We start from the raw sequence: 27,626 nt of genomic DNA, 5'->3' as shown, positions 1-27,626 counted from the left end.
AGTGTTAGGATTAGTGAGTTAGGAGCTAGTGGTTAGTGAGGTTTCTGGACTTGGGGTAGTAGGGGAGGGGGGTAGGTTATTAACCCCGCAAGCCCTAGGAGTTTTCCCCAAGTCACCTCAGGTTGCGGTACATCGGGGACAGGCCCTAGGTTAGGGACCCTGTCATGTAGTGCCAAGGTTAGATAGGGATCAGCGGATGCTGCAGTTCCCATAAGGCGACTTGGGCTCAAGTCGGTGTTCAAAGATAAAGACTATCTCCCGGGTGGGACCGCCCCTGGCGGACCCAAGCAAGGATTCACCGGACCGGATCAGACGGGATCCCAGAACGGCAGAGCCTTTGTGAAGCTCCTTGCAGGCCCGAGTGCAGGAGCACTCGGCAGGTACTCTACAAGTGCACCAACAGACCATAACATTCTCTTTCACATAAGTGGCAGCGCTGACCACGGGACAAAGGGGTTGGGCTGTGGGCACCGTGTGGGGATGTTATGATGATGTAATAGTTATCCTTTGCTAGTGTTATTCATTCAGTAAACCTGTTATCCATAATACTGGTGTATGTGGTTTCTGGGTGGGTTCCTATGTTAGGGTCATTCTACATTTCCCTAGAATCCTACATAGGTGGAGGCGCTGAACCAAGAAACGTTCCAGAGGAGTCACCCCAGGCTCTCACTAGCGGAGGCTCAGATCTCCTGTGAGCCTGCAGGTATACGCACCACACCGGTAACACCGCATGTTCTACTCACCCACACTACATCTGAGATTGGGTGGGGTGGAATACCCGTTACATATATATATATATATATGTATAGGTTTGTCGAACACTGTATATATATATACACACACACACACACACACGTATATATACACACACACAAACACACACACGTATATATATACACACACACACACACGTATTTATATACACACACACACGTATATATACACACACACACGCACACGCACACACACACGTATATATATATACACACACACACACACACACACACATATATACACACACCACACACACATATATACATATACACACACACACACATTATATATGCACACACACACACTATATATATACCCACACACACATTATGTATACACACACACACACACACACATTATATATTAACACACACACATATATACACACACACACATATATACACACACACATTATATATATATTATATATAATATATATATATATATATATATATAGACATATGGAGACCAGGGGATCCTGATAGCCAAAAAGAGACAGCACACTGCAGGTATGGTATCAAAAAAGTGTATTCAGTAACACAAGGCCGCCAACGTTTCGGTCCTCCCAACGGGACCTTCCTCAGGGCAGTGCAACTACAGACTAACACAAGCACCCATATATACCCCTTAACACATACTAAAAAACACCTGAAAACAATCATGAACTCCAAATTGTAATCCCAGATACAACCCACATTTCTAAACAGCCAATCCAACATACTGATACTGGTACGCACCAATGAGAGAACCTGATCTATGCATATGTGTACCTAGTCACATGATCAAACCTTGATAACAACATAATGACATCACAGTGCATCCTGTTTACGTAACCATGACTACTTGAAACATCTAATGATATTCAAAGGCGCATAAATGGTTAAAATACATATAAAATGCATAGCCTGAACATCAACTCGCCATCAGTGCTTGGAGATACATACTGTGGATATTACAAAGCGTGCCCGTAAATGAATACGTTAATGCAAATGGTCCTGCAAAGCATGCACATTGTCCAGGGAGCAGTGGTCAGGGTGTAACGGGCAGTCAATCATAAATCGCATAATGGCAGCGCGTCCGTTGGGTCTAAACACTTCCCCAACCTGTTGTGCATGGAGAGCGGGTGATTCTCATACAATGCGCGCCGTGGAGCGTAACCGCGCATGCGCAGTGTGCTGCTGACAACCCGAACGCGTCCCTGACTACTGCAGCAGAGGGTATGCGTGTATCTGTGCTAATGCGCATGCGCAACGCTGCGCAAATAGCGCAAGCAGTATTAAAGAGCATGAGGCTGTTGCTCAAACTGCGTAATGGCCAGAACTGAAACGGAAACATGGGCACAATAAAGATGGCAGTAGCATACTAAGCACGAATAGTGGCAATGTCTGTAACAAAGTAATCAAAGGTTAAACATTTGAAATGCATGGGTGAGCCTGAAATCAGGCCCACAATAAAACCAAAATCATAAAGTTAATGTATATAACATAGATAACTGTATTCCAGAAGGAACATGGTAATTCATGGCATATATATAGCCCTATCTTGTAGAGTGTTGGTGTAATTACCGTAATCAATATATTAGACTCCCAGAAAAAAAACGTAATATATACATGTATGTCTACTACAAAGTGGCATGGCTAAAGCCTGTAGTAACAACCAGCCCATCCAGATGTACAGATGGTTAAAGTGCTGATGTATCCACATGCAACCAATAGTGGACTGTGAGTTGTTTAAAAGATGGACACCGAGTGTGACTACACACCCAAAAGTGAATGAGTGAATAAAACATGCAAAAAAATGCATAAAAAATGCAAAAAAATGCAAAAAAAGGGAGGGGGGGGGGAAAGAAGGGGGGATGGAGAAAAATGCGTAACGGGTACAATGCGCAATGAGATAATGTAACAATAAAACAATCACTATACCCAAAAATATTCACACTACAGAATTTGTATATATATATATATATATATATAATACCTTAGTAATAAATATTTGTACATATTAGGTAGAGCGTTGAGTTATTCTATATTTTCCAATACATATACATACCTGGTAGTGAACAGGCACTGGAAGCAGGGGGAACAGCAGCGAGCAGGATGAGGAAGACAGCCAGAGAGGACTAAGCAAGGACTGAGTGAGCAGGCAGCGTGGCATCGCAGTGGAGGACAGGACCAGGTGAGTGATCTGTACCGGGTTGCACTGAAGACAAAGAAAGTCAAGGAGGGCTTGACTTCCGAGTTGGGGGGTACTTCTTGGGAGCGCTCGTGTGCGCGCGCGCACACAGCACGCTCCACCACATCCGTGGTGATTGGACCACAGCCGTCCAATCCTCTGCCGCCCCGGCTCCTGCTTCACTGACGTGAGCTCCCAACTGCTCTCTGCCGTCCAGACTACCCGCCCACCCGGAGATTTCAGGGGCAAACCCGTAGCCCGGAGAAGGGGATGCCAAACCCGAAGTCTCCAGGTGAAACCCGGAGAGGTGGCAACCCCATCTGGCACAGAAGGGGTTAACCATTTGAAAGCTGCGGGCGTTCGTGCTGCAGAAATGTTGCAGTTTTTGGTGCTAGCGATGTGTAACCCACAATAATAATATTATTAACATAGAATAAAAGAGGGACCCCCCCCCCATTCCAACATCAGGTAAGAATGACTCTCACCTCCCCGGACCTCAGAACCGCCCCAATGTTAGTTGCCCGCAGTGTCTCCCAAACAGAGAGATATATAAGGCCATGAACTTGGACATGTGGCCGCAGTTTACCCTCGGGACGCGGACCAAATGGAATGTAACCTTTCTGTGGGGCATTTTTTTGCGCTGGGTTTCTACGGTTAAACAAAACCCTTGCAGTTCAGAGGAGACTCCTATGTGGCCCTGCGAAAAGGACAGCCTCCGTGTGCAACAGAAGCTGCAGGGAAAGCTTACCCCGTGGGGCCAGGAAAGACCAGAGATGAACCACAGCCCAGAGCGCTTGGCGCAATCGCCACAGGAGTGACTACTAGCCTTGGGATGACAAAGGCTACCAATACCACCATAAGCAGAAAGCCAAGTGAGTCAGACAGAAAGAGTGTTGACTGGAAACGGTTCTCTGAGGTGTCCCAACAAGACGTTCAACACCTCATCACCAAACTATCAATTGCTACAAATGTAAAAATGTATTAATTGGTATTTCTCCTTCAATCAATTTGCAAGATCCTAAAATGTAATTAACATTTTGGTGTGTCTGAGTTGATTAGACAGACCCTTCCCTTAATTGTTAGTCAAGTGGCTGTGTTTTAGAATACTTAAGGCAGGATACCTTGGCAGTGAGCCATATGACTGTGTGTAACATCAAAGTGTAACATTTAAGTGTGTGGAGTTAATCTTGGAGGTGAAGATTGTAGGAAGATCGGAACTCTGAACAACAACTTTACAACTGTGAGAACTTTACTTTCTAAAAGCTGTAATTAATTGTACTCTTCCTATCCTCCAATAACTGGGAAGTCTCTCCTCCTGTATCTCACTATGCCCTCCTTATTGCATTTTCTGTTTACTGTTTCCTTACTCCTTGGTGAATGTCCCTGTTCTCTCCAACTTCCCCACTGCACCATTATTTATACACATCTCTCCCAACAACCCTCAATAAAAAACACCCACACAAATCCTCTATTCACACCCTCTATCTACTCCTTCCTGTTGCTGGGGATCTCCCCTAAGCCTGAAGCCAGACATACACACCTGCTCTCACCCACAGCTCCCTGCCATCTCTTCCCCTGTAAATGGTGTTAACCTTTTCATTTCACACAGACTAACCTTTAAACTTTCCCCACAAATAAAGCATCCCAATAGCCTGCACTCATGGCTATTGTCCCACAGTCACTCCTACCATACCCATTGTGGCCAAGCACACCCATTTACAGCACTTATTCCCTCACCTGCTGTCTCTGTAAGTTTCCCCTCAAACCTCTTAGATTGTAAGCTTTTTGGGGCAGGGATTTCCTTTCCCATTGACTGATTTTTGCTGCACTTATTGTATTATTATAATTCCCTGTACTGTATTCTTTGTGAAGCGCTGAGTACACTTTTAGCGCTATATAAATAAAGACATACAATACAAGCTAGAAGTTTCTCAGCGAGAGGCCTGCACATTAAAACCAGAGCTGGGTAAAGTAAAGCAGCAAGTACTACAGGAGGGTCCCCATCGTGGTTCCCCACCGAGCAGCATGAGGAGCTGAAGGCCACCGTGAGCCTTACCCGAGCATCACTGGAAGCAGAATACAAAAAAACTTCAAAACCACGGAGCAGTGATTCTCAACCAAGGCTCCGTGGAGCAGTCCCAGGGGTTCCATCTGGCCGCCGCCCACACTCACTGCTGCCCCTGGCTCTCCCCCCTTCGCTCTCCTCCCTCCCTCCTAGGAGCGCGCGTGCTGTCCTCGCTGCCTCAAGCCTCCTGCTGCCTGAGGTATGGGACGGGAGAGCGAGAGCTTGACCTGTGAGGTATGGGGGGAGGGGGAGAGGGTTATCCGTAGTGCCTCGGAGAGGCTGCTGATTCTTCTGTAAAACTTTTCATGTGAGCTACGGGAGGGGGAGGGGAGGCTGCTTCTTTTGCGGTAAACATTGCTTGTGTGAGAGAGAGTGTGAGAGAGAGAGAGGAGAAACAAGGGGGAGAGAGGGAGAGGAGAGAGAAGGGGGGAGAGGAGAGAAGGGGAGAGCACAGAGAAGGAGGGAGAGGAGGAGTGGAGAGGGGGAGAGGAGAGAGGAGGGGGAGAGAGATCGATCGATCCGTGGGGGGTGATGTGAGATGCAGGGGGCGGGGGGTGATGTTTAAACCAAAATCATTGCAGAATATAAACACATTGTTTATTCAAAAGTATGAGTTATTATTTATTACCCCTACTGCTTTACACGTCTATTTTGTGATTTACCCCTGTCGAACATGTGTCACCCAGATAGGTGTTCCCCGAAATTTTACGAAATACTTAAAGGGTTCCTCCAAACAAAAAAAAGGTTGGGAATCACTGTCTTGGAGTCTGAAAAGTTGAAGTTGGTTAAAAGGGTAAAGCGGATAACGGAACACACGTCCAAGCAACTCACAACTCCGAAGGAGGACAACCTCAAGATGGAGAAAGAGATGGAGAAGCAGAGAGGCTGCTCCATCACCAAAAGTCAGTACTCCCAGGAGAAAGAGGCGTGGAAAACAGAAGTAGCGGCGATCCTGGTGACAAAAACTGCAGAGATCCAAAATCTGAAGGATGCGCCGACACAAACCCAGAGGAAGCACCGGGAAGAGAGGAGTCTTGCAGGGTCCAATTGCCGAACTGCAGGTGCAGGTTGCTGAGCTCAGGATGCAGCTCTCCAAGAAGGAAGAGTGCAAGGAGGTGTTCTTCCGTCAAGTGGTTGACCTGACACGGCGATATGAGAGCGAGATGGCCGATGCCCACAAGCTGCTGGACTAGACGGCCAATGAGGGGACGCGCCTGCAGCGGGAGCTGGATGGGGTCAGGGGTGGAGCATCGGCAGCTGCAGGTCAGAAATAGAGAAAAGGAAACCGATTTAGGCCTTGCTGTGAGTCGGCTGGGAGATGTGGAGTTGCTGTAAGGAATCGGGGGCCACGTCCCCTGCGACGTGACCCTCCTTACCCATTACCAGTACTGCAGCCTCTGCCCCTCATCGCTACCCCTGCCGGCGCGCGCCACTTCCTGCTACTCACGCCGCGGCCGCCATCTTAGATTCTCGCGCCGGCGTTACAGAGTGCACATCTATCCCTGGCACTTGTAACTCGCGCGCCATGCCTGCCTCTGCCCCCCGCTCAGCCCGGGAGTTCTTGCCACACCTCCTGCACTCTCAGCTGAGCCGTTACTCCCAGCCTCTCAAGAGCTGCTCCTCGTCACGCCCCCGTCCGGATTGGTGGATATTGCTTTAAATACCCTGCTCTGTCACTTCCTCCTTGCTCTGCATAGCTCCTTGCTTCCTGTGTAGCCTGGAAACTGTGTCGTGCTCCTGTTTGTCTTTACCCCTGCAGATTTGAACCGGCTTGTCTGACTTACCTCTCTGGCTCCCGACTTCGGCTTACCCATCACGATTCTTACCTCTCAGACCCTTGGACAAGGAAACGGATTTGACTACGGAACTCTCTATACTCCTGAACTTGGCAAGTACAACGACTATTCTAAATCTTAATCCAGGCCTGGCCACGCTACAACCACATCCCAGACCCGCTCCCTCTGCTGTCGGTGTGTATATTCAACATCCAACCTCAGTACAGGGGACTGGCCTGGTCTGCGGGCTGCACAGCGTGACGGTTGCGACTCAACTTCAAAGAAGTTGGACTGGCAGCTGCCTTGAGTAGGAAAAGTATAGAAGGATAGCTTCATACCTGAGGAAGGACATGGAATCTGAGCGTGCTGGCCGCAAGAAAGCAGAGAAACAAAAGCGTGACCTAGGTGAGGAGCTCGAGGCTCTTTAGACTGAGTGGTACGCTACACTGGACTCACCTAAGGAAATATTCTGCCCACCTGTAGTGACCTGTCCTGAGGGCGATTGTTCTTCTGCTTGAAGGTTTCCTGCAATGTAGATTGTGACACTGCTGGCTTATCTGTGAATATATTGCTACGTACCCCTCATTAACTGAAAGCGGAGAAATCCCAAACTTCTGATTCAAGCTCATCTCTGCTTATAACGGATACTTAGTTCTCCATTATTGTTTTAAACTACTATGATAAATAGATTAAAGTATTAAATGACACAGTAACTGGTCTTAGAAGGCTTCAGGTGAGGCCAGGTGGTATCAGCAGCTGTAATTATTGTAATGCTTCAATGTATATGGGTCTCCATTCTATATAATGTATACTTAAAGCAGCAATCTCCTCCCACCCCACTTCCATTTGTTGTACACAATCAGAACCCGAGCGTTCACTGCATCTTTCCTGCGCTACTTTTTATCTCTGGGAACACCCTTGTTCCAGAGATATTTACCCTTCATGTGCTGGTGTTTCTGGTCACTCTTGGGAAATTAGTATGTCTGTCATCCAAATCTCACTCCCACACGCCCATAGGAAGTTGCTATATCATCACAGCATGACATCATGTCTTCCTGTGGGACATCTTTGATTTACGCTCTTTTACTTGATTTTATGGGGGATCCTTCGAGCCAACAATAGTGCAGATCCGCTCTGGGGACCCATCAGTTCGATTATGAAAAATAATTGTTAAAATTTTTTTGTGAAGTTGTGTCATTTGTAGTATTGTTTCACATTGTGTAATATACTTTCTGGGGCGGTTAATTTGCTATTAAATATGTGATCATGAAAAACCTACTATAATTCAAATGATGATATGAAATATTAAATTATCTAATTGACGCAACTAGGAGTCACAAGAAACACATCTTTAATTGTCACACTACACTGGCGACACACTTTATTCGAGCTCGGCTAGTCCCACGAATTCGGGTATACCCGGGTGTATTGAGGTTTGTGACTGTTTTCTGCCCGAGTGCATTGAGGTATTTTTCAGGCAGGGATTGAAGTATTTTATTCCTGCTGGCTGCAATACTGCACAGTATATATATATATACTGCATTACATTTCATGAATTTATGCCATCTGGTAGACACGCTAAGCATTGCAGCCTATTAAATCCTAATCATTATCATTTAACAGATCAGCCGCCCGTCAGCCAGGCATGAACCCAGGCTGGGAAGGCAAACGCAACGGGGCTTGTCAGAGGTGAGGAGCGGTGCATTCCAGGTATCTGCCAGGTACATACTGGGCATTTGCTCGAATAAAGTGTGTCGGTGCAGTATATGTGTGGCCTGTTTGTCTTTTCTGTTGCAGTAAACCAATCCTAAACAAAAGGATTAGAAGAAGCACTTTATAAATAATATATGAAGTGTTAACTCCTCATACAGTACCTCACGCTTCTATCTTTAAAGGAGCATGATGATGGTCCATCAAATATACACGTTATCACTCACTGGAGCGGAGGACGACCTATGTGGCAAATTTGTTACTTCACGACTGACTGCCCTTTTTTAAACATTGAAAATAAAATTGTTTTAAAGACCCAGAAGTTTCAGGCTTTGTCTCTGGTGGGCCGGTTCCCCGACAGCAGTATATTCAGTCATCCTTTAGTGAAGCTCCTGGTCTTTTGGAAGTTCTCCATACATTGTCCAGATATCGGGCGTCTAACCTTTGTTTGTTCTGTGATGTATGAGGAGGCTCTCCTAGGGTAAAAATTGGCGCCTATGAGACTACACAAGAGAAAAGATTCTCACTGTATGAATACGTGTGTGTAGAGGCATCACCCTGGCTATTGCACTGCAATAACCCTTATAAGAACTTAATGAATCCCAGTGTATGTGGAAAGCTTTCCCCACACTGGGTATGGGCAAAAAGCTTCATCGCCATGTGCTCACACTGTGTTGTGTGAAGTTTTTCTCCAGTATGAATGTTTTCCAGTGTGAATACACTGGTATAATGAGGTTCAACTCCCTTACAAAGGATTTCCCTTACTCAACGCACGAGATTTGTTCCCTGTGTGGACATGCTGGTGTTTGCAAAGGCTTCCTTTTTGAGAAAAGCTTTTTCCACACGTCAAACATGTAAAAGGTTTTTCCCCTGTGTGAACACGATGGTGTATAACAAGCTGCCCTTTATTAACACATTGTTTCCCACACTCTGTGCATGCAAAAGGTTTCTTCCCTGTGTGAATCATCTGGTGTGCGCGGAGGCTGATCTTCAAAGAAAAGCTTTTCCCACACTCTGTACATGTGAAAGGCGTCTCCCCTGTGTGAATTTTATGGTGAGCGATGAGGTTCCTCTTTTGACTGAATTTCTTCCCACACTCTGAACAAGCAAAATTCTTTTCCTCTTTGTGGATATACTGGTGTGCAAGAAGGTTGTGCTTATGCGAGAAACTTTTTCCACACACTGTACAATCAAATGGTTTCACTCCTGTATGAATCCTCTGGTGTGAAACGAGGTTCCAATTGTGACCGAAGCTTCGCCCACATTCTGTACAGGTAAAGGGTTTCTCCCCAGTGTGAATCCGCCTGTGTTTGCGAAGGCTCCTAACGTCATTGAACCGTGTTCCACACTCGGAACATGCAAAAGGTTTCTCCCCAGTGTGGATGCGCATGTGTGTGAGCAGGTCCCCCGGCCGCGAGAAGCTTTTCCCACATTCACAACAGATATAAAACGGAGCTCCACGACTTGTTCTAGACTTTTCCTCATATAATGTGGTTAACCCACATTCAGATTCAGTTTGCGCTGTGTGCTGTACAAGCTCAGCAAATACATCATCCTCTTTCAATGGTTCCTTGGACTTGTCCACTGTGTCACAGGGATCGTTAGATTTTGAAATTTTTTGGCTTCGAGGAGTCAAACATTTTCTGGAAATAGCAGAGCTCCAGTTTTGATTCTCATTCAAAAAATGATCTGATAAGTAAACAAAAAAAAGAATGGTCGAGATATTATTTATATATCTATATATTTCTAATCGCTCACAGCCTTTACAAGAGTGTCATAATATAGTAAGTGAACCAAACAAAATCAGACAATGGGAAAGGAAAGATTGCACACATTCCAAATCATACACATGAAAAGAAAAAAAAACGTAATCATGAAAACAAAAGATGACTGAAAAATAAACTTCACTTTATAAGAAGATAATAGTGTCCTGGAACAGTATTGTTTATTTCTGTTCCCCACTTTGCAGTTTTGACTGCCCGCCTTCTCCATTTTGGATTTAAGTTTTCCATGTATCTGTAACTCCCAGTGCATGTGGAAATGCTACATTTTAGATACATTTCCCCCTCCAGACTGCCAATAGCTGGTTGCCCTGACAACCTCTTTAGTCCTCCTAGCTGAGATGGTCTCAACTCCCCTGTCTGTGTTCACAGTTAGCACAGTCCAGTCACTTTTCCTGTGCGACAGGAATCTCATACTTCCTTTCCATCCAAGCAGGCTGAGTGAGTGAGTACACCTTCTTACCAACCCCTTTACAAGCCATCTGTTTTTGACCTTCCCTTATACAAAAGCACCTTCACAGAGAAGCACTCTCTCACCAATCATACCATCTACAAGCACCCTTTGTATTGCTGTGACTTTCTCAAAGTTAAGACTATACTAAAGGACTTGGTGTGCTTTCAAGAGGGATGAGTTCAGCTATCTGGCCATACTTATATCCTGCATATACCCTGTGGCAACAGAATAAATAGGTTTCTACTTCAGCGGTGCGCAAACTGTGGGGCGCGATCCCCAGGGGGGGCGCGAGACTGCCGGCGGGGGGGCGCGGGGTGTACAGAGGCCCCGCGCGCTTCCCGAAGGCACTTAAATTAAGTGCCCGGGGAGCTGCAGGGCCTCTGTAAATCATACTTACCCGTGACTCCGGCGGCTTCCTTCTTGCGTCACCATGGCAACGCGGCGTCAAAACGACGCCGCGAGGTCATGTGACGTCACGTTGCTATGGCAACGTGACGTCATGACGCCGGAGGGCGGGTCAATGGTGGTTAGGGGGGGCGCGGAAGAGAGGGGACCGCCGGCAGGGGGGCGCAGGGAAAAAAAGTTTGCGCCCCCCTGTTCTACTTAATGGGCCACTCGTCCTTGATGCTGGGGATAGCTGAAGATTTATGAACTTTAGGACAACACGGAAGTCAGTCTCTTAGGCCGAGCTCATAGTAATGGCATCGCTGCATGCACGCTCACGTCAGGCACAATGCAGTACTTGGCTATAGTAGTTATCCAAGTGCCTGCGCACCTGCCGGCGAAGTAGCGCATTGACGTGGCAGCGTTTTGAGAAGATGACACATTTTGTCTTCGCAGGCAACTGCCCGTAACATCAGCGTCACGTGAGCTGGTTCAGCCAATGAGGGTGAACCAGCTTCGTGACGCGTCCGTAATGCATCCCGCCACGCCCCCAAACGCCTGCAACACTGAGCACAGACTTCCTGTGCTACAGCAGCGCGGCGCGGCACGGATGGAGCTCGCACTCTCGCAAGTGGATGAGCGCGGCCTTATTCGTATGCCAAGGGATTTCAGAGGTTAATTCCTTTGGGAAAATGTATTTCTCGCGGCTTACACATAATGTCGGAAGAGAGGAGATACCGGTTGTGTTCTGACCTGCCCACAAAATGTTCTGGTGTAAATACAGCGGTTAAACCGGAGTGCACGTTCCACATACTAAAGGTTTTTTTTTTAAATCTTTTTAGGCCACTATATTTTACAGATTATAATCCCAGTGGAAAATGCCCTTTATGAAATATAGTTGAGTTTTGATTTGCCCAAAAAGGATTTTGCATCAAATTAGGAGTCAAATCTAGCACATGCATTTCAATTTAAATTAAAAAAAAAAAAAAACTCCACTAATTTAATTTTAAGAGTAATCTTTTCAGCCCACTATATTTTACAGATTATAATCCCAGTGGGAAATGCCCTTTTTAAAATATAATCAAGTTTTTCCTGGCATGAAAAGGACTTTTGCATTCAATTTGGTGTCAATGTCACCGGTACCAATGCAGTAACGTATTGGTTCTAATACTATGAGGCATCGGCGTCCACATGGAAATTTCCGCAACCATCTTGCTTCCTGGAAAATACTGTTTCTCACTTCATCTGCCCTCTTACTTATTAGCCCTCTTACTAAATGACTTCCTCCAGCAAGTTGCTTTTATGTTTGTTCTTGTGAGTCCCCAGCTTGTTCCTGTTTCCATGCATCCAGTCTTGATCTCTTCCAGTGACCCCCGACTTCGATTCTCTGCCGCCTGCCTTGTCCCCAGCCTGTGACCTCAACTTCGCTATACTCATTTCAGGTCTCTCGGTTCAGGTCGTGATTCTGTATCCTACCTCGGCTCCACACATCCGGTCTTGAGATGGAGCATCTTGGGACGGGAGGTTATTTTTAATAGGTTTTAAGTAGGGGGTATCCAGCACTGAGCCACCCTGATTTCAGCTCTGGGGACCCCCTGCTCCCTGAGAGGCTCAGGAATGGACGAGGATACCGGTGGACACAAAGTCTGTTTAAAAGGTTCCATGTAGAAAAATTGTGATGCATCAACAATTAGATAGAATTCCATCCATGGCATATATAAATAGTCAAGATGACAATGGAAAGTCCTGAAACAATGTATAGATGTACAATAGGAGGGGATAAGTGTCTAGTGGGGTCCACTTGACCACCACAGCTTAAACACAGTAACACCCGACCACTTGAGCAAATTCAGCAATAAAGAAGCACAGGTGTCATATATATATATATAGGACAGGGCACTGCGGCCCTTTACCTGTGTGCTTACAGGGACGTTCCAGACATCAGGGGCGTGCAGCCCATCGGAATGAAGATACAGCAAGGTAGAGATGGATCATGTAATGCACTGCCAGAGAAATCCAACTCCCAGTGGAACCGGAGACATAAAGCAAAAGTGCACACTCCAATATAGCAATAGGTCTGGTTTATTGCAGGTAAGGCAACAGTAACAGGACAACACGAACGCACCTACGCATTTCGTGCACAGAGCACTTTATCAAGGTCTTGATAAAGGTTCCATGCTAAAAGGTTCCATGCCCTGCGGACCAATAGGAAGCAGTGACTTCCAATGAGCCTTCCTATTGGCCCTCGTGTTCCTTAAACAGTATTGAGATACCGCCATTAACTTCCGATGGAAGCATGTCAGTGAGCAGGGGATCCCCAGGGCTGAAATGAACACTGTTCCTCACAGAAGCCCCTGATGCCTCGAAGCTAAAGGTTGAGGGGGAGGGGGGTTGTTTTTAAAGCAAACATGATTTAAGCTTACTTTCCCTTTTTAATTTTATTTTTAACTATGCATGGTTTTGGGTTAGTCTGGGTATTTAGAATTAATTCTGATAAAACTATTAATAAGTGCCCGATGAGATGCTCCTATCACTGGGCATCAGATCTCTTCCTACATTATGTAGTAGCAGTGGGAAATAAAATTACCCCATAGGATTTAACCTCTGAAATTCTTTGGTTAACAAACAAGAAGCTGAAAAGATGAATGAGTTGCTGGTAGAAGAAGAAGATATCTTCAGTCTCTTTGTGGTCCTGTGGATTCCAGAAGAATGTAGGACCAGGCTCTCTCTGCTGCATGTACATCATGTCCACCCAACAGTACTAATGAATCAGTACTAGGTGGTAATTAACCCTGAATATTTCCTGAAGGGGACCATACAAATTATAACACGGCCGTCTTTGTGGAACACAAGGATTTTAGGATACTCACCATCAACAGTAAACATAATAATTTCATTCTTTATGGTGGTCAGATGATCCTCGGTGTCCGACTCTTCATTCTCCATCTTAATCTCAAACGTCTCGGGTACAATCACCGGGGAACCTGCCAACAAGAAAAGGAAAATCCATCATGTGAAGCTGGGAGTGGGGGCGCTTCCTGTGATATCACCGCCGCTAATACGTGTATAATATAATACCGGTTGTAAAGCAACGTGTTACTAGCGCCTCGGACAGTAAATATCTGAGCTTCAGGAAAATTACATCTTACTTGCTGATGGCAGCAAAATATCTTCTACTCACTTAACACGTGTGGATCCATGCTGGTAGTGAGCAGCGCTCCTGTGAATGTGTTTTGATAGGAGGCTCCGTGATCCAAAGTTACTGTGTATCAGCTGTGCCCGAGATCCATCAGAACCATGGCTGGGACTATAGGAAATATAAGAAGAAACAAATCATTAGTCTCACATACGGCACAGCTGAACTGTACGAGACCAGGGTTAATACACAGTTATCCAGCTGATTCAATTTGCTCAACGCATGGACCCTTAAATGAACAATATCTCCTCCCCTCAATCCGTCCCAATATACAATGTCAGGAACAGCACACGTGAGCACATAACATATGTGCAGCCAGGGTTAATACACACAGGCCACTCGCTGCCCCACCTTTCTTATTAATGAGCTCTTCAACCAGGTCTCTCTTTCCACTCACTGGTGTTATAACCATCTGTCATCCAACTCAAAGACATTAAGAAGAAAATATATGTTGTTGCATGATTAATCCTATACTCTGATGCACTGATTCCAGAGACTCATATATACCGCTTTGCTCCAGACCCAGGAAAAGTCTCGACCTGTCATAAACCCAATATATTGTATTTTTAAACCCAACCTGTGGCTACATTAACCCTTGCAGCACCAGATTGATGAAAATACCTAATACCTCATGATATTTTCATAACACCAGGTATAGAGAGATTAGCAATAGGAGTCAAAATAGAAGTGTACACTTGGAGACAGCTGTAATACCCAAACCAAGTTACACTAGCTTGAAGTCATAGTCCTATAATAGCGATGTGTAGGAGCACATATATGGAGAGCTATTTCTTCCCTGGTCTAGACCCTGATCAGAGAGACAGAGACAGAGATCCCTAAAATGCTAGTCTGATAAATATATAGCCTGTCGGTTCAGTCTTAATCAATGCACTTACTTGCAGGAACTCCATTGGCTGCGCTACCAACCGGAAAAGCAAGTTAAGGACCCAACTTCTCTCGGACCTTCACGTGATGACGTCAGAACAGCGACCGACGGTCGTTTCGCATCATTGCAACGCTTCTAACTACACATCTCGATGTATTTATGAAAGCTGAGCAAGGAGTGTCTCTCCCCGCTAGTGTCTGTCTATTCCTAATGTGTCTGCCTCCCAACATAACGCTTAGAGTGTACGCTCACTGGGGCAGGCTCTCCTTTGGCCTGATGTTGCTATTTACCTTCTTCCCATTGTTTGTAATGTACATTATTTATCTCCCATTGTAATGCTGTAAAGTGCTGTGTACATGGCCGGCACTGTGTAAATTAAATAAATAAATACAAATGGATGTTCGCTTCCTATGAATGTCGCCCTTTGGGGTCCTTGGAAATAACCTAAGTCAGAGTTTTACGGATTTTCTTTGATGATTTGAGGTTTAAAAAAAAAAGTCTAATCTGGTCCAAATCGCTCTTATAGTCTCAATCCTACTAACCAATATATAATTATTCATGCAATAAGTGAAAGCACTCTGCCATATAACACCTTCTCTAACCATTCTTATCCTTTTCATTCCCGAACCATTTTACACTTGGTCTCATTTTTATCCCTATAAACACCTGAAAGTAACGGCACATGGTGCACGTGCACACGCACACGCACACATGCAGGCTCAGATCTAACATGCTGCTGCTGCTGCTGTTCAGAAGCTGCAATTAGAGGTTTTGCAATAAAATGTTTAATGTAATATTTCTACAAAGCAGAAAACGTCCGGAGAATTTCACAGGCACGTGATCCGGAGACAGACTATTTCTGGAAGGCTGAACAGGACTGGTTTGTGAGAGCCAGCACCCTGTAGTATTGGGGATAAGAGTCGCAGGTTGTGTCTGTGATACTTCAAAATAACAACAGTTTTGGTGATCTTAAAACAAGCTTTTTATGCGGTTTCCCATTTTTTGCCCATCTGCTTTAGTACAGATTTCAGCAAACCACAGCCTGGTGTTTGTAAATCAATAAAGGCAAAATGTCCAAAAGTTATTATTTATCTATTTATTATTTCCACATCTTGTCTCAGTCTCATTCCCTTTTAAAGACGCAATCCAAGTGGCACTTTATAATATATATATATATATATATATATATATATATATATATATATATATATATATATATATATATATATATATATATATATATATATATATATATATATATATATATATTACAGTGTTCGACAAACCTATACATTTGCTCGCCCCGGGCGAGTGGATTTAACATCATGGCGAGCTCCTATTGGCCCAAGCAGCACACGTTTGGTACTAGGTGGCGAGGAGATTTTTTTGTGTGGCGAGTAGATTTTTTGGTGATTTGTCGACCACTATATATATATATATATGTGTTTTAATATGCCATTCCTACTGCTTTTTCTGTTTACTGTTTCCTCACTCCTTTGTGAATGTCTCTGTTCTCTCCAACTTCCCCATTTCCAACTGCACCATTATTTATACACCTCTCTCCCAACAACTTCTTTACCCCTCAATAAAAAACTCCCACACAAATCCTCTATTCACACCCTCTATCTACTCCTTCCTGCTGCTGTGGATCTCCCCTAAACCTGAACCCAGACACACACCTGATCTCACCCACGCCTCCCTTCCATCTTTTCCCCTGTAAATTGTGTTAACCCTCTCATTTTAATACTGACTAACCTTAAAACCCGCCCCACAAATCAAGCATCCCAATAACCTGCACTCATGGTACTGTCCCACACTCAGTCACTCCTACCACCCATTGTGACCAAACTCACACTCACACTGTGTTCCATGGATTTCCCCAGATAATGCATCGCAGTGATAATAAAAACCAGAGTCTAAGCAAATACGGTAATTCACAAAGAGTATAATGGCGAATAACCAATATAAGCGGAATATAAATCACCGCGCAGATATCCAAAGCAACACCAATGCTTCAGGCTTCCTCGCCCTTTCCTCATGCTTAACTAAACACAGACATGCACAGGAGTTATATAATCATTATACCCTACCCCGTTATTCATGTACTGTGTAACCATTATACCCTACCCCCTGTTATTCATGTACCGTGTAATCATTATACCCTACCCCTGTTACTCAGGTACTGTGTAATCACTATACCCTACCCCGTTATTCATGTACCATGTAATCATTATACCCTGCCCCCTGTTATTCATGTACTGTGTAACCATTATACCCTACCCCCTGTTATTCATGTACCGTGTAATCATTATACCCTACCCCTGTTACTCAGGTACTGTGTAACCATTATTCCCTACCCCGTTATTCATGTACCATGTAATCATTATACCCTGCCCCCTGTTATTCATGTACTGTGTAATCATTATACCCTGCCCCCTGTTATTCATGTACCATGTAATCATTATATCCTACCCCGTTACTCAGGTACTGTGTAATCACTATACCCTACCCCCTGTTATTCATGTACTGTGTAATCATTATACCCTACCCCGTTATTCATGTACCGTGTAATCATTATACCCTACCCCATGTTATTCATGTACTGTGTAACCATTACTGTATACCCTTCCCCCTCTTATTCATGTACTGTGTAATCATTATACCCTACCCCCGTTATTCATGTACCATGTAATCATTATACCCTACCCCGTTATTCATGTACCGTGTAATCATTATATCCTACCCCGTTATTCATGTACCGTGTAATCATTATACCCTACCCCATGTTATTCATGTACCGTGTAATCATTATACCCTACCCCCCGTTATTCATGTACCGTGTAATCATTATACCCTACCCCGTTATTCATGTACCATGTAATCATTATACCCTACCCCGTTATTCATGTACCGTGTAATCATTATACCCTACCCCCCGTTATTCATGTACCGTGTAATCATTATACCCTACCCCGTTATTCATGTACCGTGTAATCATTATACCCTACCCCATGTTATTCATGTACCGTGTAATCATTATACCCTACCCCCCGTTATTCATGCTTCGCATTACTGAAATGTTCTTTCGTCATGCCAATAAAGTTTATTTGATTTTATATACACCTACCCTGCCTGCAGTAATCCCTGCCATGCACGGGAGTTATATACATACCCCGCCTGCAGTAATCCCCGCCATGCACGGGAGTTATATACCTACCCTGCCTGCAGTAATCCCCGCCATGCACGGGAGTTATATACCTACCCTGCCTGCAGTAATCCCCGCCATGCACGGGAGTTATATACCTACCCTGCCTGCAGTAATCCCCGCCATGCACGGGAGTTATATACCTACCCTGCCTGCAGTAATCCCCGCCATGCACGGGAGTTATATACCTACCCCGCCTGCAGTAATCCCCGCTATGCACGGGAGTTATATACCTACCCTGCATGCAGTAATCCCAGCCATGCACGGCAGTTATATACCTACCCTGCCTGCAGTAATCCCCGCCATGCACGGGAGTTATATAACTACCCTGCCTGCAGTAATCCCTGCCATGCACGGGAGTTATATACCTACCCAGCCTGCAGTAATCCCCGCCATGCACGGGAGTTATATACCTACCCAGCCTGCAGTAATCCCCGCCATGCACAGGAGTTATATACCTACCCAGCCTGCAGTAATCCCCGCCATGCACGGGAGTTATATACCTACCCTGCCTGCAGTAATCCCCGCCATGCACGGGAGTTATATACCTACCCTGCCTGCAGTAATCCCCGCCATGCACGAGAGTTATATACCTACCCTGCCTGCAGTAATCCCAGCCATGCACGGGAGTTATATACCTACCCTGCCTGCAGTAATCCCCGCCATGCACGGGAGTTATATACCTACCCTGCCTGCAGTAATCCCCGCCATGCATGGGAGTTATATACCTACCCTGCCTGCAGTAATCCCCGCCATGCACGGGAGTTATATACTGTACCTACCCTGCCTGCAGTAATACCCACCATGCACGGGAGTTATATACTGTACCTACCCTGCCTGCAGTAATACCCACCATGCACGGGAGTTATATACTGTACCTACCCTGCCTGCAGTAATCCCCGCCATGCACGGGAGTTATATACTGTACCTACCCTGCCTGCAGTAATACCCACCATGCACGGGAGTTATATACTGTACCTACCCTGCCTGCAGTAATCCCCGCTGGGAAGAAACCTCGTATCCGGTGCTGTGACAGCTGTTTATTCCCCTCGGGGTATTTCCGGTATTGCAGGAGTAGCACAGTAACCCCAGCTACATGATGTCACTTCCTGTGTATGGGAGGCATCGTGTTACCAAGCGTTCCATTGCACTGTCACACACAGACACGTGTGCAGGAGATTTAAAGAGACACTGCCCAATAGATCAGGATCTCACCCTAACGCAGTAATACATGGAATTGTAAATATATTGGCTGCAAGTTCTGTTATATAATACTGTAACAGCGTTTCCCCCACCCGGTGGGAGATTTGGCCATTACTAAACGTGTGGTGCATGATACCTGCTGGTAAGCAGGAGGGCTGAGTCGTCCGCGGATGGTGGTCGGGAAACAGGATCAGGTTTCTGGGGTATATACCCCACATGGTTGTCTAGCAGTGCAGCGCCTCCATCTGCCGCAGGCTCCAAGATGAACGGAGGTAGAAATACTTCCCCTCCTCCCAGTAAGATCACTCCCAGGCAGGGGGTTTATGCAAACAGGAACAGTCTTTAGTGATACTACGCTCAACACAGCAGTGGTCTGCTCAATCCCAGCTTCTCAGGTCAGCTATCCACTGGATGATGGTCCCTGGACAACCACAATGCAAAGAAGGTTACCTGCTGCACACCATAGTCACAGAATATTGTTATCATTACCGGTGCTCTTCAGGGGTAGCCTGCTGGAGGCACAGATAGTGTCGGGAAACAAGAATGGCACAAGGAACGTCGGATTTTCTAACGCTGAATTTAATGAGCCAAAAAAGACGACGTTTTGACCTAAAAATGGCTTTTCATCACTTGAAAAAGAAAGACCATTTTAGGTCGAAACCTCGTCTTTTTTTGTCTCATTAAATTCAGCATTAGAAAATCCGAAGTGCCTTGTGTCATTCTTGTTTCCTGCCCCTGGACAACCACTACAGGTCAGGGCCCCTGCAGCTGTCCTAGCTCTTCCCGACTCCCCTATCAGGAGTCAGGGTGTAGGCGCACACTCACTCTCCCCCAAGGGGAAGAGGCTAGGGAAGGCCCCAATCTCAGGCTCCCCATTGTGTGACCTGCCTCTCTCAGTGGGGAGAAACACTAATGAATTTGGGGCGGTACTGCCTTTAAGTACAGCCAGGAGGAGGGCAGCAGGTCTGTCCCCTGATTGGACATGATCAGGCCCAATATCACCGCCTCCCACTGTCACTCAAATGCAACACCATGGAATGGGGAAAACCCATCTTAACTGCTGGCAAGGCCTGTTCTTACCAGGGCTTACTGCCAAAGGGCAGGCTAGTAGCCACAGGTGGCATTGCTACATAATACCATTTAGCCATATATTTAGCATGCACATGTATCAGCCTCACCGTGTAACGTTTACTTTCCATCACTGAATGCTATGCTGCAAATCCTCAAGGGGACAAGGAAGTATTTTTGTATTGTTGTTACACCAACATAATTACAAGTCTCTTCCTCTCTGACCCCAGGCAGCAAAGCCGTGTAAGCCGCGCTTATAGAGCCGGCGACGCCACACTGCGGTCGCTGGAAAAATCAAATTAACTTGACTTCCAGCGATCAAGCCGTTGCTTATACTATAAGCGCACACGCCGACGGGGATACATTTGTTTTGCCGTGATGTCATGTTGCCGGCACTATAAGCGCAGCCTGTTGCCGCGCTTATAATGCCGGCGACGTCGCCCGAAAACAAAGGCATTGTCGGCGCCACCACGTGCGCTTATAGTAAGCACAACGGCGACAATGCGACGGAGCGACGTCGCGAAAACTGGTAGCCGGCAAAATTTGATTTTTCAAGGGCTGTCGCCTCATGTGATGGCCCTTGAATCAATCAAATGGTCCCGGAAACCCGCGACACCGCCGCCCGGCGAAATATAACTTTCGCCTGTGGAGACGGCAACGGGTGACGTCACCCATCGTGTCGCCATCGACGGCACTATACGCGCTGCCTTACACAGAATGAATGAAGAGAGAATGGGAGGTTGTGGGAAACACACAGCAGGCAGATCCCACTGTGGGGATAAACACACAGCAGGCAGATCCCACTGTGGGGATAAACACACAGCAGGCAGATCCCACTGTGGGGATAAACACACAGCAGGCAGATCCCACTGTGGGGATAAACACACAGCAGGCAGATCCCACTGTGGGGATAAACACACAGCAGGCAGATCCCACTGTGGGGATAAACACACAGCAGGCAGATCCCACTGTGGGGATAAACACACAGCAGGCAGATCCCACTGTGGGGATAAACACACAGCAGGCAGATCCCACTGTGGGGATAAACACACAGCAGGCAGATCCCACTGTGGGGATAAACACACAGCAGGCAGATCCCACTGTGGGGATAAACACACAGCAGGCAGATCCCACTGTGGGGATAAACACACAGCAGGCAGATCCCACTGTGGGGATAAACACACAGCAGGCAGATCCCACTGTGGGGATAAACACACAGCAGGCAGATCCCACTGTGGGGATAAACACACAGCAGGCAGATCCCACTGTGGGGATAAACACACAGCAGGCAGATCCCACTGTGGGGATAAACACACAGCAGGCAGATCCCACTGTGGGGATAAACTCACAGGCAGATCCCACTGTGGGGATAAACACACAGGCAGATCCCACTGTGGGGATAAACACACAGGCAGATCCCACTGTGGGGATAAACACACAGGCAGATCCCACTGTGGGGATAAACACACAGGCAGATCCCACTGTGGGGATAAACTCAGCAGGGCAGGGAGGGGCCGCGGGAAGTGGGGTAATTTGGGTAAATAGACAGGAGATCAGGAGACGTGTGAATAATATAGATCATTACAAAAAATTGGGAGGGGGAATCTCTGCCTATCAGAGCAGATATATTAATATATTCTGATGATTACCTTGCTGCTGCTTGTGAGCGAGTCCTGCCGGCCTGTGATTACTCCCTGTATTCCTCCCTCACTGGTCCCAGTCCCCTGCTGCCCAGTACATTAGTGGCTATTTGCCCAGACTGCAGGTCTCAGGAGCCGGGATGTGAGCAGCTAATGAATGTCTGAAGCTTCCTATTGTGTAGGAGAAGAGGACAGTCCCACTACCCTTATCTGCAACATGGCAATGCAGCGCTGTCTGTACCTGGGATTACTGGGAAGGTGACGTTTCAATCTATTGAGATCTCACTTCCAAATTTGAGACACAACATTATATTCCCTGCTAGCTGTGTCCTCCCCTCCCTCCTGTGTACCTCCCCTCCCTCCTGTGTACCTCCCCTCCCTCCTGTGTACCTCCCCCTGCTAGCTGTGTCCTCCCCTCCCTCCTGTGTACCTCCCCCTGCTAGCTGTGTCCTCCCCTCCCTCCTGTGTACCTCTCCCTGCTAGCTGTGTCCTCCCCTCCCTCCTGTGTACCTCCCCCTGCTAGCTGTGTCCCCCCGCCCCTCCTGTGTCCCCTCCCCCCCTCCTGTGTCCCCTCCCCCCCTCCTGTGTCCCCTCCCCCCCCCGTGTCCCCTCCCCCCCCCGTGTCCCCTCCCCCCCCGTGTCCCCCCCCCTCCCGTGTCCCCCCCCCCTCCCGTGTCCCCCCCCCCTCCTGTGTCCCCCCCCCCTCCTGTGTCCCCCCCCCCTCCTGTGTCCCCCCCCCTGCTAGCTGTGTCCTCCCCCTCCCTCCTGTGTCCCTCCTGCTAGCTGTCTCCCCCTCCTGTGTCCCTCCCCCTGCTAGCTGTGTCTCCCCCTCCTGTGTCCCTCCCCCTGCTAGCTGTGTCCCTCCCCCTGCTAGCTGTGTCCCTCCCCCTGCTAGCTGTGTCCCTCCCCCTGCTAGCTGTGTCCTCCCCTCCCTCTTGTGTCCCTCCTGCTAGCTGTGTCCTCCCCTCCCTCTTGTGTCCCTCCTGCTAGCTGTGATCTTCTTTCTATGCTCACACCTCCCTTGTTCTGAGCTGATACATTAGACACATTGTATCTGTAGGATTCCTGGCTTCCCCTCCCTGAGACCTGCATCTGTCACCAGCACTGGACCTGTAATTACTGTATATACCAGCAGCAGAGAGCGCAGTGTGTGACACAGGAGCACAGTCACACACACACAGTGACACACACACACACACACACACAGTGACACACACAGGGGGGTCCCAGCAGACACATACACTGCACTAATTTATACTCTCACTCACACTATATACATGTAATGTGCAATGCAGGGAAAGCACTCAGGCATGTAACACCTTCTCTTACATTTCCCTGAGTTGAGTAACAAGGAAATTTCTCACTGGCGGCCATATTTAAAGTAGTATAATTAGTTCTATTTTAGCAGCATTCCCCCTTATTGTCACAATGTATTTGTTTACAGACTGGGGGAGCAGATCTGCGCTATTCTTACCTCCAGACACCCCCCAGTTCCTGAGATTTACCAGTATACAGCCTCAAAATTATAAGATGGATTTCCCAAACAGGGGCAGAAGTGCCAGTAACTACAGGGGCCAGTATCTCAGGCTCCAAAGGACACCCCGGTACTAATTCTGTGAGAGAATAGAAAGGGGGATCCTGCAAACATTACAAAGCGATATCCCATAAATATGTCAGTAACATGTAGCGGGGTAACCCCTGGCTACTAAATCTACCCAATGGGCTGGCAGAAAACCCTGGTATTCACAGGTCTGCCAGTAGTTATCATGGGGTTTCTCCCTTCATCTTTTGGTGCTGCGCTTGAGTGACAGCAGGGGGTGGCGTATCCTGTTGTGGCTGGGCCAAAAGGATGCCCGCCCTCTGGCTGTACTTAAGGGCAGGACCACCCTAAAGTTAGTGTGTTGTCCTTCCCCCTGAGGAAGGCAGGTCACGCCTGGGAGCCTGAGATTGGGGCCTTCCCATACGCTCTTCCCTCCAGGGAGGAGTAGAGTGACTATACCTCTGCCTTTGCTAGGAAGGTGGGGAAGAGCTAGGGCGGCTGCGGGTACCCTAGGCCCGTAGTGATGGTCCAGGGACTATCTCCGGTGATAATTGAAAGAGAAGAGACTGTGATCCGGCAGGTGACTGCTGAGTACCTGTATTACTGCAATAAGAGTAGTAATAAACCATTCCTGTTTTGCAATATACCTCCTGCCTGGTGTGTGATCTAATTGGGGGGAGAGTTACAGTTCTACCGTGGGATATCGCCTCCATATTCCTGGAGCCTACGGCAGATGGAGGCGCTGCACTGCTATGTACTACGTGGGGTATGGACCCCAGAAGCCTGTTTCTGTGTCCCTAAAGTTACCGCGGATGACTCAGCCCTATTGTTACCAGCAGGTCTGCACCAACATCCAGTAATGGCCCCGATATTCGATTGGCTTACAGCGCAACAAAGCTGGAAGTGATGAGATACGCTTCCAGAGCAAGTACTAATTGAACGAGGGAAGCTAGATGCAGTCAGGAGGAACAGAAATCTCGCAAAGCACGACCTAGACGGCCCTAAAGGGTGAATAGATCTGGAGACAAAGGCTATTGCTGTTCTAAGTCACCATGAGGCGGGTAGTCGGGATACCTAGAAGGGGGGTGTGCCTGGGTGGTCCCCAGGAGCCGAGGTAAGGATCTGCTATACCGGCAGCCAAAAGGGGTGGCGTAAATGGACTGCAGGGACAGCCCAGAGAACTACTAGCCAGTAACCAGATTATGGTACCTTTGCTAGCCTGGGATACAACCTACTCTTGGTAGACTGCTAATCTATGTGCTGTGAGGAACCACAAGGAACGGATTCCTGCTGGAATAGCGGTCACTGTGTGGCCTGTGAAAAGACTGTACTCAAAATGGAGGTTCCCTTGCCCGGGAATCCACCACGTGAGTTACATGAGCTAAAATGGTGTCTCCCGCCAAGCCTAGATGGCGCACGTGCAGCTTGCAAACGGGCTGCCCGTGATCTTTTTGCAAAGTTCTGCAAGGGTTTGGCGCGAAAGCCGGAACCCCACCCAAGCGATGTGACTGGCTCAGCCAATAGCCAGAGTCACGCCCAGTCAACACTGCCGGGTGCCCCTCCTCTAATCTCCGCCAGAGGGAGGGGACAGTCCGACAGCCAATGCCTGGGGACTTTGAAGAATAAGGGAGGTACCGGATGCAGCGGACCGCACCCTCAGTTCTTCGGAGCCTGGAGAGTGAAAAGATCTACCCTTTACTCCTGTGCCCTTGTATTCAGCGAACACTGAATATGTCCAGCAATATGGAATTCTTCCACTATCGTCTGCCGGGAAGACTCCTGGTGGTAAAGGTGGAAGGGAAGAGGTACCTGCGATGCCTCTGTCCGAAATGTGACTTTCCAGGTGGCGAACTCGCCTGGGGAGTTCAGTGTGCCAAATGCGGAGCACCGTTCCTGAGGCCTACGCTGACGCAGCCTATGGAATTTGCAGAGAAGGACCCCAATACCGACCCCAATACTTGGGTGGTCAACATTGCTGCTACCAAGCAACAATCTACCTCTACAATGGAGGCTTCAGAGGGCCCGTGCACCCTAGCTGGAGCCCAAGGGGATTTGAGTATCCCGATGACCAGAGAAAAAATTTAAGTAAATAAGGCACCTGGCCCCGATGGCATACATCCAAGAGTTCTCAAGGAGTTAAGCTCAGTAATAGCCAAACCATTATATTTAATATTCAAGGACTCCATGTCCACCGGCTCAGTACCACAAGATTGGCGTAAAGCAGATGTGGTGCCTATATTTAAAAAGGGAGCTAGATCACAACCGGGAAATTACAGACCTGTAAGCCTGACTTCAATAGTAGGGAAACTACTTGAAGGTTTAATACGGGATAATATTCAGGAATACCTAATGGAAAACAAAATTATTAGTAATAGTCAGCATGGATTTATGAAGGATAGATCTTGCCAAACTAACCTTATTTGTTTCTTTGAGGAGGTAAGTAGGAATTTAGACCAAGGTAATGCAGTTGATGTAGTCTACTTAGATTTTGCAAAGGCTTTTGATACGGTTTCACACAAGAGGTTGGTGTACAAAATAAAGAAAATTGGACTCAGTAATTATATATGCACCTGGATTGAAAACTGGTTAAAGGACAGACAACAGAGGGTTGTCATAAATTGAACTTTTTCAGATTGGGCTAAAGTCGTGAGTGGAGTACCTCAGGGATCGGTATTGGGACCCCTGCTTTTTAACTTGTTTATTAATGACCTTGAGGTTGGGATCGAGAGCAAAGTCTCCATCTTTGCTGATGATACTAAATTGTGTAAGTTAATAGAATCAGAGCAGGATGTAATTTCTCTTCAGAAGGACTTGGAGAGACTGGAAACGTGGGCAGGTAAATGGCAGATGAGGTTTTATACAGATAAATGTAAGGTTATGCATTTGGGATACAAGAATAAAAAGACGACTTACAAATTAAATGGAGATATATTGGGAGAATCCTTGATGGAGAAGGATTTAGGAGTGCTTGTAGACTGCAGGCTTAGCAATAGTGCCCAATGTCATGCAGTAGCTGCAAAGGCAAACAAGATCTTATCTTGCATCAAACGGGCAATGGATGGAAGGGAAGTAAACATAACTATGCCCCTTTACAAAGCACTAGTAAGACCACACCTTGAATATGGAGTACAATTTTGGACACCAATCCTAAGAAAAGACATTATGGAACTAGAGAGAGTGCAGAGAAGAGCCACCAAATTAATAAAGGGGATGGACAATCTAACTTATGAGGAGAGGCTAGCTAAATTAAATTTATTTACATTAGAAAAGAGGCGTCTAAGAAGGGATATGATAACTATATACAAATATATTCGGGACAATACATGGAGCTTTCAAAAGAACTATTCATCCCACGGGCAGTACAAAGGACTCGGGGCCATCCCTTAAGGTTGGAGGAAAGGGTTCTTTACAGTAAGGGCAGTTAAAATGTGGAATTCATTACCCATGGAGACTGTGATGGCAGATACAATAGATTTGTTCAAAAAAAGGTTGGACATCTTTTTAGATGGGAAAGGTATACAGGGATATACCAAATAAGTATACATGGGAAGGATGTTGAACCAGGGATTAATCCGATTGCCATTCTTGGAGTCAGGAAGGAATTAATTTTTCCCCTTAATGGGGCTTTTTGTTTGCCTTGCTCTGGATCAATAAGTAAGTATAGATATAGGATAAAGTATCTGTTGTCTAAATTTAGCATAGGTTGAACTTGATGGACCTACGTCTTTTTTCAACCTCATCTACTATGTAACTATGTAACTATGTAACACTGA

At 46.7% G+C, this 27,626-nt stretch overlaps 1 protein-coding gene across 1 annotated transcript in view; it reads right to left on the bottom strand.

The window, feature by feature from the left end:
- The window catches only part of LOC142488380 (uncharacterized), a 47,894-nt gene extending 25,221 nt beyond the window's left edge, over positions 1–22,673 (bottom strand). The window contains exons 1-5 of the mRNA XM_075588851.1: positions 22,323–22,673; positions 19,742–20,026; positions 14,297–14,422; positions 13,986–14,099; positions 9,293–10,185 (exon numbers count right to left, since the gene is read on the bottom strand). Coding sequence (XP_075444966.1) covers positions 9,293–10,185; positions 13,986–14,099; positions 14,297–14,315 — 1,026 coding nt within the window. The 5' untranslated portion in view covers positions 14,316–14,422; positions 19,742–20,026; positions 22,323–22,673. The remainder of the gene's footprint in view (positions 1–9,292; positions 10,186–13,985; positions 14,100–14,296; positions 14,423–19,741; positions 20,027–22,322) is intronic.
- Between the last annotated feature and the right edge of the window lie 4,953 nt (positions 22,674–27,626).

This window comes from Ascaphus truei, chromosome 2, assembly GCF_040206685.1.
Source record: "Ascaphus truei isolate aAscTru1 chromosome 2, aAscTru1.hap1, whole genome shotgun sequence".
Lineage (NCBI taxonomy): Eukaryota > Metazoa > Chordata > Amphibia > Anura > Ascaphidae > Ascaphus > Ascaphus truei.
The sequence above is the reverse complement of the archived record's forward strand: the minus strand, read 5'-3'. Positions and strand labels throughout refer to the sequence as shown.